At 46.0% G+C, this 13,496-nt stretch overlaps 1 protein-coding gene across 1 annotated transcript; it reads left to right on the forward strand.

The window, feature by feature from the left end:
* The first annotated feature begins 12,103 nt into the window (after nucleotides 1-12,103).
* On the forward strand, nucleotides 12,104-13,039 carry LOC141242817 (olfactory receptor 52E8-like). The gene has a single exon (XM_073668871.1). It carries the CDS (start codon nucleotides 12,104-12,106, stop codon nucleotides 13,037-13,039), a length of 936 nt encoding a protein of 311 aa, XP_073524972.1.
* The last annotated feature ends 457 nt before the right edge of the window (nucleotides 13,040-13,496 follow it).

A 13,496-nucleotide genomic window follows, 5' to 3' on the forward strand; every position in this document is an offset into this window, starting at 1 on the left:
CTTTACTGTGGCCCTGCTCTATGTGTCTTTAAATTCTTAGTGGGGTTTTTCCTAAATTTCGTCAGCCGTTGGACTCACTGCATTCCCTATAACTGTATAGCAGACTCTCTCCTTTCTAATGGGTACATGTCGTACCTTGTTACTGTGGCCCTGCTCTATGTGTCTTTAAATTCTTAGTGGGGTTTTTCCTAAAATTGTCAGCCGTTGGAGTCACTGCATACCCTATAACTGTATAGCAGACCGTCTCCTTTCTAATGGGAACATGTCGTACTTGTTACTGTGGCCCTGCTCTATGTGTCTTTAAATTCTTAGTGGGGTTTTTCCTAAAATTGTCAGCCGTTGGAGTCACTGCATACCCTATAACTGTATAGCAGACCCTCTCCTTTCTAATGGGAACATGTCGTACCTTGCTACTGTGGCCCTGCTCCATGTGTCTTTAAATTCTTAGTGGGGTTTTTCCTAAAATTGTCAGCCGTTGGACTCACTGCATACCCTATAACTGTATAGCAGACCCTCTCCTTTCTAATGGGAACATGTCATACCTTGCTACTGTGGCCCTGCTCTGTGTGTCTTTAAATTCTTAGTGGGGTTTTTCCCAAATTTTGGCAGCCCTTGCAGTCACAGCATGGGCATTAACACTATAGGAGACCCGCTCCTTTATGTAACATACCTGGTGGCGGGCTTGCATAGTGCACCATCTCCCACTATGCAAGATCGCAAACTTGATCTTCAGTCCAGTCATATAGCCTGGCTTCTATTCATGCTGTCTGCTTACCTCTGTTCTGACTGCTTAGGGCGGCGGCCCGATTACTTCCTGTTTCTTGTAGCTGCTGTGGGCACACCCCTAATGCGTCCCCAGCCTATTGCTGTCCGTCACTTGATATTTAAACCAGCTCCACCTTGAAGCTGGTGCCTAAGCAAATCTTACCCTCAGAGAGCTCCTAGCCTCTGATGTGCCAGGTCCCGTTCTGTTTTTCCTGCCTGTCCGCCTTCCTGGAGGCTGTATTCCCAGGCCTGTCTGAACACGCTCCTAGCCTGTTCGTCCTGCCTTCTGGGGGCCGCATACCCAGACCTGTTATCTGTGTCTTCTAGCCTGTTTGTCCGCCATTCTGGGGGCTGCATACCCAGACTCGCTCCTGTATCTCGCTGCAGTGTCAGTTCCTGTCTGAACACTCAGTTCCTGTCTGAACACTCTCCTAGCCTGTTACCTGTTTTTCTCTATGTCCGTACCTTCCCTTTTTCTGCAGAGTCTGAACCTGCACCTAACTCCTACTCGTTGTCGCTGTACTTCCGTTTGTGAGTTTAGAGTCCACGCGCTACTTCATTGCAAGTATCTTGTGTGTATCTGGTTCTGCCTTTCCCTTCCCGTCTGTTCCGTGTGAACAGAGCCCTGTCCCCTCTGCTCTGCCTTTGCTCACCGCTCCGGCGGTTTATCTCTGCTCTGCCTTACTCACCGCTCCGGCGGTTCCTGCCCACTCTGCCTTGTTCACCGCTCCGGCGGTTTCTGCCCTCTCTGCCTTGCTCACCGCTCCGGCGGTTTATCTCTGCTCTGCCTTGCTCACCACTATGGCGGTTTATCTCTGCTCTGCCTTACTCACCGCTCCAGCGGTTCCTGCCCGCTCTGCCTTGTTCACCGCTCCGGCAGTTTCGGCCCGCTCTGCCTTGCTCACGCTCCGGCGGTTTATCTCTGCTCTGCCTTACTCACCGCTCCAGCGGTTCCTGCCCCGCTCTGCCTTGTTCACCGCTCTGGCAGTTTCTGCCCGCTCTGCCTTGCTCACCGCTCCGGCGGTTTCTCTCTCCTCTGCCTTGCTCACCGCTCCGGTGGTTTCTCTCTGCTTTGCCTTGCTCACCGCTCCAGCGGTTTCGCCCTGCCCTGCCTTGCTCACCGCTCCGGCAGCTCCTGCCTGCTCTGCCTTGCTCACCGCTCTGGCAGTTTCGGCCCGCTCTGCCTTGCTCACGCTCCGGCGGTTTATCTCTGCTCTGCCTTACTCACCGCTCCGGCGGTTCCTGCCCCGCTCTGCCTTGTTCACCGCTCTGGCAGTTTCTGCCCGCTCTGCCTTGCTCACCGCTCCGGCGGTTTCTCTCTCCTCTGCCTTGCTCACCGCTCCGGTGGTTTCTCTCTGCTTTGCCTTGCTCACCGCTCCAGCGGTTTCGCCCTGCCCTGCCTTGCTCACCGCTCCGGCGGCTCCTGCCTGCTCTGCCTTGCTCACCGCTCCGGCAGTTCCTCTCTGCTCTGCTTTGCTCACCACTCCGGCGGTATCTCTCTGCTCTGCCTTGCTCACCACTCCAGCGGTTTCGCCCTGCCCTACCTTGCTTACCGCCCCGGCAGTTTCGCCCTGCTCTGTCTTGCTCACCGCTCCGGCGGTATTTCTCTGCTCTGTCTTGCCCACCGCTCCAGCGGTTCTTCTCTGCTCTGCTTGTCTACCGCATCTGCGGTTCTGTTCCTGAGTCCCAGTCTGTACTGGACCCTATCCCGTCTGCACTCCAGCCGTGCTTGCCAGTACCTCCCCGTCTGTACGCCAGCCGTGCCTACCAATACCCACCAGTCTGTGTGCCAGCCTAACCTGCCTGTTCCTGTATTCTCCGGTGTGGGTCAACAGCCGTGTCCGGGGTCTGACCTGGAGTAGCACCTGGTCCCTCTGCTCGGTTCCTCTCTGGTGCACGGCGTCGTTAGCCGTCGTGCGACCTTGGTCGGATCAGGTGGATACTTAGTTACGCCCCTCCAGTCACTCTCCGGTTCCTGGCACAGTGGAATCACTAAATCACGCACACGCCAGTCAGTCCAGGCATGTGCATAACACTTTATAATGGGAACATTTTTTTTACTGAGACCCTCCTCTTTGTCTCTTCAAAAGGGTATTGGGTTGCGTCCAAATTTTTGGCAGCCCTTTCAGTCACTGAATATGCAATAACAGTATAGGAGACCCACTTGTTAATAATGGGAACAACAATGCATAGCCGGCTGATGGCTCTTTAACAATAGCGAGGGCCGACTGCTGGCCTTTTAAGAATAGTAAGGGTCATCTGATGGCCCTATAAAAATAGGCTTTATGACTTTCAGAGTCTCTCCATCATAAATAAATGTGTCTGATTATGTGTCACACACCACATTGCCAGATAAGGTTGTAAAATATTAAATGACATTTCCCGGTGAATGCATTTGACTTAAAAAGTAACGTAAAAAAAACAAAACAGTAGGATCTTTCTTTAGTATAAAAAACAGCGTCACCAATTTAACCTCAAAGTAATCACATTGTTCAGCTCCTGCACCTCCTCCTCCATCTCTGAAATGACCACATCAGTCACAAGCTGACAGCACTGCAGCACTGCCTTGGCCAAGCGGCAACAGGGTGTGCTGAAGATAACATGCTTAATGCTTAATTGAGAAACCGCCCAGCGCTGCAGAATTGTTGAAAGCTGTAACACAGCAGCCTGATCTGTGGCTCTCACCGCTGAACATACAGCCAGGCATGGTTGTGTGTGACAATGGGCGGAACCTGGTGACGGAGAAATGACAGCCGGAGTAGATACGGTTTCCCTCTATGCCAGTCCTTTCACCTAGCTAAATACAACTCTCAGGAAAAAAAGCTGTGGACTGGTTCCGTACCGTCCCTGGCCACATTCACCTGTCCACGTGTTTGTGGGTAGGCGGTCCTTCCCAGTAAGTGCACTGGAGAGCGCACGGGTAATGTTGTGGGATCCGTGCTTGTGGAAGGTGGAGACGATACTGGGAAAAATAATGGTGGCTGGGGACCGAGTATGGATACCTGGTCGCCGCCGCCATAAGATTGTGGACAGCTTCCGCCTCCATGAGCCTAAAAGGCTACATTTCAAGTGCAAACAGCTGCCCAGAAATCTGGCAGTTTAGTGTTGCAGCCTGTGGGTAGGTGGCTGTCTGCATACTTGCGCTTGCATTCCAAGTAACAGAAAACTAAGCAGATGGTGGCCTCTATCATCATCATGGCCTCACCTCATCACTATGAACTCTCCTGAAGGAGAAGCCAGGGCCCTGGCTAAGAAAAGTGTGTGGGGAAGGTTCCTTGACTCTCTATGGCTGCTTTTTTATTGTGGATCAGCTATGCTTATGCATGTTATTTCTTAAACCGCATTGCAGATCAGGCCATTGTCCAACTCTGTATTCATGAAATTAAATGCGCAAAGAAAGATGTTTGTGTGTCAAAGCACCACCGACAAGTGCGAGTTGATGTTGAACGGGCTGCCATTGCTTCTGAAACAAGCTGCATTAGAGGACTTCCTGGGAGAAATGACACCCAGGGTAGATACGGTTTCCCTCTATGCCAATCCTTTCACCGAGCTAAATATAACTCTCAACAAAAAAAACTGTGGACTGGCTCCGTACCGTCCCTGGCCACATGCACCTGTCCACGTGTTTGTGGTTATGCGGTCCTTCCCAGTAAGTGCACTGGGGAGAGCACGGATAATGTTGTGGGACCCGTGCTTGTGGAAGGTGGAGGCGATACCGGGAAATATAGTGGCAGCTGGGGACCGAGTATGGACACCCGGTCGCCACCAGCATGAGGTTATGAACAGCTTCCGCCTTCACGAGTCTAAAAGGCCACATTTCAAGTGCAAGCAGCTGTCAAAAATTTGGCAGTATAGTATTGCAGCCTGTGGGTGGGTGGCTGGCTGCATACTTGCGCTTGCATTTCAAGGAATGGGGTAGGGACAACTGAACGCTGCACTGGGACAAGTACGTGGACGGTGATTGTTGCAAGTCTGCAACGACAGGTGCTTGGCGGGCGGCATCTTCGCATGCGCCAAGGATCACTTATGATGGGCACACTTTTAGGCAGTGACCTGGGAGTCAGAAATGCTACAAGAGGTCTTCCCCATGCTGTTCCCATGTCTTTTCAGCACTGTATGCATGTGTCTGATGATGTGTTACACACCACATGGCCAGAAAAGGTTGTAGAATGTTAAAATGACATTTCCCAGTGAATGCATTTCTCTTTGTTGAAAGCAGTGCAAAAGTGCAAAAACGCATCAAAAACGCTACGTGTGAACATAGCCCAAGGTGTGGAGGAGTATTTTTGTTTTTGGTTATTTATTTTGTCTAATATACAAGTCATTACCCTGGAAAGGATGTTCCTTAATATATTTACCAGGAAAATCCATTTTGTTTTTGTATGTTTTATTGTGAGTCCGTAAAAGTGGCGTAATACTCTGACAACGTTGTTGACAGCAGTGACCTGGGGGTCAGAAATGCTTCCAGGGGTCTTCCCCATGCTGTTCCCATGTCATTTGAGCACTGTTCCCATCGATTTGGGCAATTTTTAGGCCCTCTGCAGACCGCCTGGGGGAGCCGCCTGAAAAATGCTCGAGTTTCCCATAGACTTACTTTGGGCTCGTTGCTCGGGTCCAGCCGAGTATTCCAATGTGCTTGACCCGAGCATCTTAGTGCTCGCTCATCACTAATTACAATCTATAACTTCTCAAGGTTGCTTGGCTTAATTCATTATTTAATGTGCTGTTATTGGTGTTGTTTATACATGTAAACATTAATAATGCAACACCAGGAAGGAAAAATTGTGTTATGATGGACATCATAGGATGGATAGACATGATAATTTGCAAATGATGAAAAAACTGGAATAAACGGTTTCAAAATCTCTAGATTTTTTTAGTCTGCAGCCTGAGCCCCGTGCAGAAATCCCAACACTTTCAGCCTCGGCTGCAATCACTGAGGTCATTAATGGTCGTCTGAGGGAGGTTCTGCCGCTGAATGTACAAATCATCAGGATCCGCTTCTGACAGCTTCTGTGTATTCACTCACCATTGGCGTCTCCGATGTGCTCGACAGGAAACAAGTCCAGAAACACCCCACCAGCTGAAAGACAAGTCCAGTGGTACCTTCACATGGCCAGTTCCTCCATTACTGAGAAGTCAGTGTTTGAATGGCTATGCAAATGAGGCTGAAGAGCTATTTGTAGATCTGAAACCTCTGTCACTCCAGCTCTATTTCCAGTGAATTGAGAAAGGCTGGACACGTCTAGTTAGAAAGTGGCCGGGAGTATGCAAATTGTATTTTTTATACTTAATTAATTAATTTTGTCTTCCAGTATTTATAGATGAATGTGCACAAATATCCATATCTATATGGTTTGTTACCCCGGACATCATCAAATCCTTTCTGGATATATAACGGTAAAATATAATTACTCGATATTATTGGCAACCCAAGAATACTGGAATCTATGCATGTGTTATTTTAACTATATTAATTATATGTTATTTAGATTTTATTTTCTGTAAGATCTGTTTACAGTTGTTTTCACTTGATAAAATTATTTCTTCTTATCCCAATATTCAACATATACTTTGTATGGATTTCCTGGTGTATTGCCATGCACACCTTCCCACCCATAAAAGGATATACGATTCTTGTTTTCTAATTTTTCTTGTCCGCCTCCTCCTCTACCAAATCTACCTGGTCATTACCCAACTCTCACCCTTAATTTTTCCAGGTTTGTGTATGATGCCCTCTTACATAATTTTTTACAGGATGTGTATGAGGCCTGGCCTACCTCTCCAATTCTCATACATATATATATATATATATATATATATATATATATATATATATATATATATATATATATACACAGTGGGGGAAATAAGTATTTGATCACTTGCAGTTTTTGGAAGTTTGCCCACTGACAAAGACATGAACAGTCTATAATTTTAAGGGTAGGTCAATTTTAACACTGAGAGATAGAATATCCAAAAAAAATCAAGAAAATCACATTGTATAAATTAGATAGTTTTTTTTGCATTTTGCAGTGAGAAATAAGTATTTGATCCCCTACAAACCATTATGAGTTCTGGCTCCTGCAGACCAGTTAGACGCTCCTAATCAACTCGTTACCTGCATTAAAGACAGCTGTCTTACATAGTCACCTGTATAAAAGACTCCTGTCCACAGACTCAATTAATCAGTCTGACTCTAACCTCTACAACATGGGCAAGACCAAAGAGCTTTCTAAGGATGTCAGGGACAAGATCATAGACCTGCACAAAGCTGGAATAGGCTACAAAACCATAAGTAAGACACTGGGTGAAAAGGAGACAACTGTTGGTGCAATAGTAAGAAAATGGAAGAAATACAAAATGACTGTCAATCGACATCGATCTGGGGCACCATGCAAAATCTCACCTCGTGGGGTATCCTTGATCATGAAGAAAGTGAGAGATCAGCCTAAAACTACACGGGGGAACTTGTTAATGATCTCAAGGCAGCTGGGACCACAGTCACCAAGAAAACCATTGGTAACACATTATGCCTTAAAGGTTTAAAATCCTGCAGTGCCCGCAAGGTCCACCTGCTCAAGAAGGCACATGTGCAGGCCCGTCTGAAGTTTGCCAATGAACACCTGGATGATGCTGTGAGTAATTGGGAGAAAGTGCTGTGGTCAGATGAGACAAAAATTGAGCTCTTTGGCATTAACTCAACTCACCTTGTTTGGGGGAAGAAGAAGGATGAGTACAACCCTAAGAACATTGTCCTAACCATGAAGCATGGTGGGGGAAACATTATACTTTGGGGGTGCTTTTCTGCAAAGGGGACATGACGACTGCACCGTATTGAAGGGAAGATGGATGGGGTCATGTGTCATGAGATTTTGGCCAACAACCTCCTTCCCTCAGTAAGAGCATTGAAGATGGGTCGTGGCTGGGTCTTCCAGCAAGACAATGACCAAAAACATACAGCTAAGGCAACAAAGGAGTGGCTCAAAAAGAAGCACAGTAAGGTCAATGAGTGGCCTAGCCGGTCTCCAAACCTTAATCCCATAGTAAACTTATTGAGGGAGTTGAAGCTTCGAGTTGCCAAGCGACAGCCTCAAAATCTGAATGATTTAGAGATGATCTGCAAAGAGGAGTGGACCAAAACTCCTACTGACATGTGCGCAACCCTCATCATCAACTACAAACAACGTCTGACTTCTGTGCTTGCCGACAAGGGTTTTGCCACCAAGTATTAAGTGTTGTTTGCCAGAGGGATCAAATACTTATTTCTCACTGCAAAATGCAAAAAAAATGATCTAATTTATACAATGTGATTTTCTTGATTTATTTTTTGGGATATTCTATCTCTCAATGTTAAAATTAACCTACCCTTAAAATTATCGACTGTTCATGTCTCTGTCAGTGGGCAAACTTACAAAAATAGCAAGGGATCAAATAATTATTTCCCCCACTATATATATTTTTTTTTATTTATTTATTTTACTCACTTATATAGCGTCATTAATTCCACAGTGCTTCACAGACATTATCATCACTGTCCCCATCGGGGCTCACAATCTACATTCCCTATCAGTATGTTTTTGGAGTGTGGGAGGAAACCGGAGAAACACGGGGAGGACATACAAACTCCTAGCAGATGTCCTTGGTGGGGTTTGAGCCCAGGACCCCAGTGCTGCAAGGCTGCAGTGCTAACCACTGAGCCACCATGCTGCCCGTGCTACCCCAGGGGTAAATGTTTATCAGCCCTTTCATATAGTGCATACGCTTTACCAGTCTAGGGGTCCCACTCATTAATAAAAGGAAAATAAATTCTGAAGCCCTCCTATACGTGTCTTCCAGGTGTTATTCCAGTCCCTCCTTCTAATTTTTGGCAGCCTATGCACGAAGTGCATATGAGTAGGCTTTATTAGTTTAGGGTTAACTGCTGTAAAAGGGATAGTTTAGCATTAGAGGCATGTAGGCAGCGTTCATTGACATAAAGTCCTTGCTGCTGCAAGCTAAAACCAAAAGTCATTTTTAGGGCTACATCTATTCTTTTCCCTATTAATACTCGTGTTACCTGCATTGATTGTATAGGGAGTTGCTCGAGGATTGATGCTATAGTATAGGATGCATATAGGCAGGTTTTATTGGCTTCCACTCCTTTCATAGGTCTACTGCAGCATCAAGCTTAAAACAAAAGTCCCTTTCAGATATTTTTTTTTGCTATTTGCTATATGAAAGTCCTTTCACCGGCCGGGGTCCAGCCACTCAGGATTAGCAAAAATCACACTCAGGTTAGCAGAAACAAACACAAGATCCTCTCTCTGGAACTGGCCTCCAGATACTGAAACACACCTGAGTGAAAAGTCTGGCTATTTAAAGTCCAAACCACACCTGGGGTGGAGATATGGTGAATGACCTCCCGCCCGCCCTCTGGTCATTCACCTATAAAACATGCCCTTGTTAATCTGTCTGATTAACCCTCTCTGCACCTACTATGCAGGAGAAGATTTCCATGTTTCACATCACTGAAGCTAACAGCCTCAGTGAAACATATCTCCCCTTCAGTATTCTGCCAGTGACTTTGTCACACCGCATTGAAAAGCATTAGGTGTGATGTTCCAATCATTAGCTTGAGATACTAATGTAGAATAATGAAGACATTCAGCAAGTGGAACCGTTAGTAGTTGAGACTTTGGTTGGAATTTATTTAATTATTGTCCATCCTTTGCAAAGTTATGAATCTTTGTAACATACGCCTTTAACTTATTTTGCTTTGTTCTCTGTGAAAGACCATCACTGAAAGTGGTATTTTAACAGCCTTGATCATGACCTTTTAGAAGACACTTTAAACTGCTGCTATAGCAAGAATCCATAGTCAAACACATTCTACACATACTCTCCCTGTGTCAGCTCCCCTGGTCTCATACATTATGTACAGACAGTGAAAGTGCTTGTCAATAGGGTTTGAGTACAGATAGCTCGTAGAAAGGCAGTTCAAAGCAGCAACTTAAATAGCATTTAATAAGTAAATTAGCACTTTTAGCATGTTTGAAAGAGAAGGAAGCAAAAAAAGGTGAGTATATTACAAAGATTCATGACTCTGAAAAGACTAACCAGTAATCAAATAAATAAAAGTTTAGTTACTTTAAATTTTCCTACTAAATGCCTATCTGACGCGCCCCCTGGGCCATGTTGGGAAGCGTTGCTCATGCGGGGAATACCCGGAGCCGGATCGCTGGGGGTTGTAGCCCTCGTGGCGGTGACCCGGTCCGTGCCCAGGGTGTCAAACTAAGTGGCGGAATTTTATAGATGTTATAGAGTTCGACTACGCCACCCGTGGATTGCGGTCAGTGAGGACCGCCGCTGCACTGCAGACCGCTGAGGCTGATGTTGGTTGTGCAGCTCAGTATGGGGTGACTCCCCACGGGAGGAGTATTGCCTCAGGGCAGCTAGTGTGGAGATTGATGATGGGAGTGATGGTGCGGGTGTCCCAGTACTGATGGTGCAGGTGCCGCGACGAAACACGGAGGCGTGAAGTGCAGTTTCAAAAGCTTTACTCACAGTTCTTTATCAGGTCGCTTGTGCACAGTAAGGACCACCCGAGTCATGCTGCGTTCACCAGGTCAGGGACTCGGCCAACTCCCAGGCAACTCCAGAGCGTGGCCCAGGGCTCCCCTCTCTTCCTTCCTACTGGCCGTCCCCACCAGGGACCCACCTTTGTCCGGCTCCCTCGGGCCTTTTGGTGGCGAAACTTTTCCCGGCTTCCCTGACCCTATATGGTATGCCTTCCTGGTGGATATGGTGAGGGGTCGCGCCAAGACTTGACCACGACCTCCGGTTCCTGGCTGAGGATAATTGGCCTCCACCAGTTTGGGATCCGGTACCCTGTTCTGCCAACCCTTCACCCGTTATTCCGTGGGATCTCAGGGTTCCCTCCTCTCTTGCGTCTCTGGGCCTTTCTTGGTGTTTCTTGCCTCCTTTCTCTTTCTGCTGTCTCAGGCCTCCACTCCAGGCTTGCCTCTGGAGCTGGGCCCAGACTGAGCCACAGCTCCCTGTCAGCCCTCTCCGGCTGAGCTCCTCTCTGAACCGACTCACCGTGATCTAAGATGGTGCCCACCTTTTATACTCCCTTCTGACACCCGAGCCCAGGTGACCAACACCCAATGGGCTCCTACCTATGCCCAGAGTCCCTCCCCTGTCTGCTCCTACACAACTGAGATATTCCTCCCCCCTCCCACTCCAGCCAGGGACAGACGCTGTCGTACCTGCACATCTATCTGGTGGGAGTACCGTTGATCTGTCCCCCGGAAATGGGGTGAGTGTGGTGCATGCAGCTAACTGAGCTCTGTTCCACGCTCCATCCTTACCCGGGAGTGGAATACCACACCTCTGGTTCGAGGTGCAAAACCCCTGTAGCAGCCGAGTCCTCGGGGTGCCACATATCTATTTAGTGCCATAATCTAAACTATTTTCTAAAATACTTGCTTTAAAAATTCCATATGCTTCCCTAACTAAACTATCCAACTGCTTTTCTATTTTTTTTTTTCACTTCCTTTTGAATGATGCTTGTTTAAGAATCCCAAGCAAAGTGTAATCAGTGGGCACTCCTGTAGCCCCTGACCCCTCCCTTAAATGAAGGGTCAGCAATGATGCTTGTTTCCAGTGCTGGGCTAGTGCCTGTGTGCAGTGACCTGTTCAATGTGCACAATGACAGTGCGCTCTCGGTTAACAGCTCAGATCAGCAGTAATGAGCCAGAAACAGAGCACATTGTCAGAATACCCGGCGTACAGAGGCCAGCTCCATCCCCACAAGTGACGTCACTGGTCCCTGCACGCCAAGAATTCTGATAACGTGCTGTGTTGCTGGTTCATTACTGCTGATCTGAGCCAACAAAAGAGAGAGAGAGCGCGCTGTCATTGTGCACATCATACAGTGCTCATCGAGCTCACTGATGATGCTTTGTTTCAGGGAGAGGGCAGGGACTGTGGCAATGATCGCAGCCTCTGCCCCCTGATGATGCTTCATTTGAGTATTCCAGCATGCACTGGGATTCTTAAACAAAGCATCATCAAAAAGGAGGTAGGGAAAAAAAGAAAAGTAGTCAGATAGTGTAGTGAGGGGAGGAAAGGGGATTTTTAATACAAGTATATTAGAAAATCGTTTAGATTATGGCACTAAAAAGAAAGGGATTTAGGAGGAAAATTACTTTGGACTTCGGACCATCCCTTTAGGCCTCAGATAAAGCTGTATTTTTAAATTATATACTACTTTTATTCAAAAACAAGACTTTCTCACCACTTGTTCTAATCTTTTACGTGTGTTCTGTTTCATCAGTAAAATTGCAAGAATCAGATGGAGAACAAGACATTTTTCCACCCTCCTTACCTGACTATAAACTTTGGGGAAATATTTTCAGAAAGATTTATCTATTGCTCCATTGTTATGTTTGGATATATTCTAATTATTGCTCTCAATACTGCGGTGATCTCTACCATCATTTTACACAAGAGCCTACATGAGCCTATGTACTTTTTTATAGCCGCCCTTTGTATTAATGGCTTGTATGGAAGCTCTTCCTTCTTCCCAGGACTTTTCTATAACCTTCTTCAGGAGACAAAAACAATTTCATACTTTGCCTGCATGGTTCAGATATTTTGCATTCACACCTATGGTTCAATTGAGTTGACTCTTTTAACCGCTATGGCCTATGACCGCTATGTAAGTATTTGCAACCCTTTAAGATACAACACCATAATGACTTCTTCTAAAATCTTTAAGTTAATCACTGGAGTTTTGCTTTATCCTAATATATTGGTTGGAGTGCATATTATCTTGACAATTAGACTTCCATTATGTAATACAGAAATCCTGAAAATCTACTGCGACAACTGGTCGGTGGTGAGACTTTCCTGTGTTGACACGATGGTCAACAATATCTTTGGACTCTTTATTGCTGTCTGTTTACTTGGCATGCCATTAGTTCCTATACTTTATTCATATATTAAAATATTCAGAGTCTGTGTGAAATCATCAAAGGAAGTCAGAGACAAAGCTCTACAGACCTGCACTCCTCATCTCATCACAATAGTAAACTTTATATTCAACACATTCTTCGAGATACTTTTATATCGCTTTATCCCATCTAAGTTGCCGTATGAGCTCAGAGTTATCATGTCACTGCAATTCATCGTGATGCCACCAATTTTGAATCCCATTATCTACGGATTGAAGATGAAGGAAATAAAATCAAGGATCATAAGGCTCTTTAAGAGAAATAGTGAAAAATAGTTGACTAGATATGAACAAATCACTTACAGGCAAAACAAATTGTCTTAGAATTTTACAAAAGATTTTAATTTGCCCATATCCATATTCAAATCTTTTGTGATTTGCTTTATGACAATGCAGCAAGTCATTATATAGAGGCAGTAAGAGGTAAACATTTAAAAAAAATGATACTCACTCGACGATGTTGGATGAACAGCCCTGAGTTTGTCTACTCGTCTTCTTGAGTCCAGTGTGTTTTCTCTATGATGTAGCACTTTCGACACCGTCTAGATACCGCGTCTTCATAAGATGCACTTTATGAAGATGGGGGGTTTAGTCAGTACTGAAGCTGCCATGAGTTAAAGTTCCTAGACAAAAGAAGAATCTGTACTGGATGAAAGAAGATCACGGGACCAGAGCAGGTGGTGGGTAAAGTTTTTCTCTTACTTTGTTTTACCTATTATTATAGTCAAGGAGA

Source organism: Phyllobates terribilis, unplaced genomic scaffold (genome assembly GCF_046119375.1).
Source record: "Phyllobates terribilis strain yellow unplaced genomic scaffold, ASM4611937v1 Scaffold_2__4_contigs__length_985480577, whole genome shotgun sequence".
Lineage (NCBI taxonomy): Eukaryota > Metazoa > Chordata > Amphibia > Anura > Dendrobatidae > Phyllobates > Phyllobates terribilis.

Excerpts from the sequence above, each read along its gene's own strand:
- LOC141242817 (XM_073668871.1), top strand. The coding sequence starts at position 12,104 with ATGGAGAACAAGACATTTTTCCACCCTCCTTACCTGACTATAAACTTT.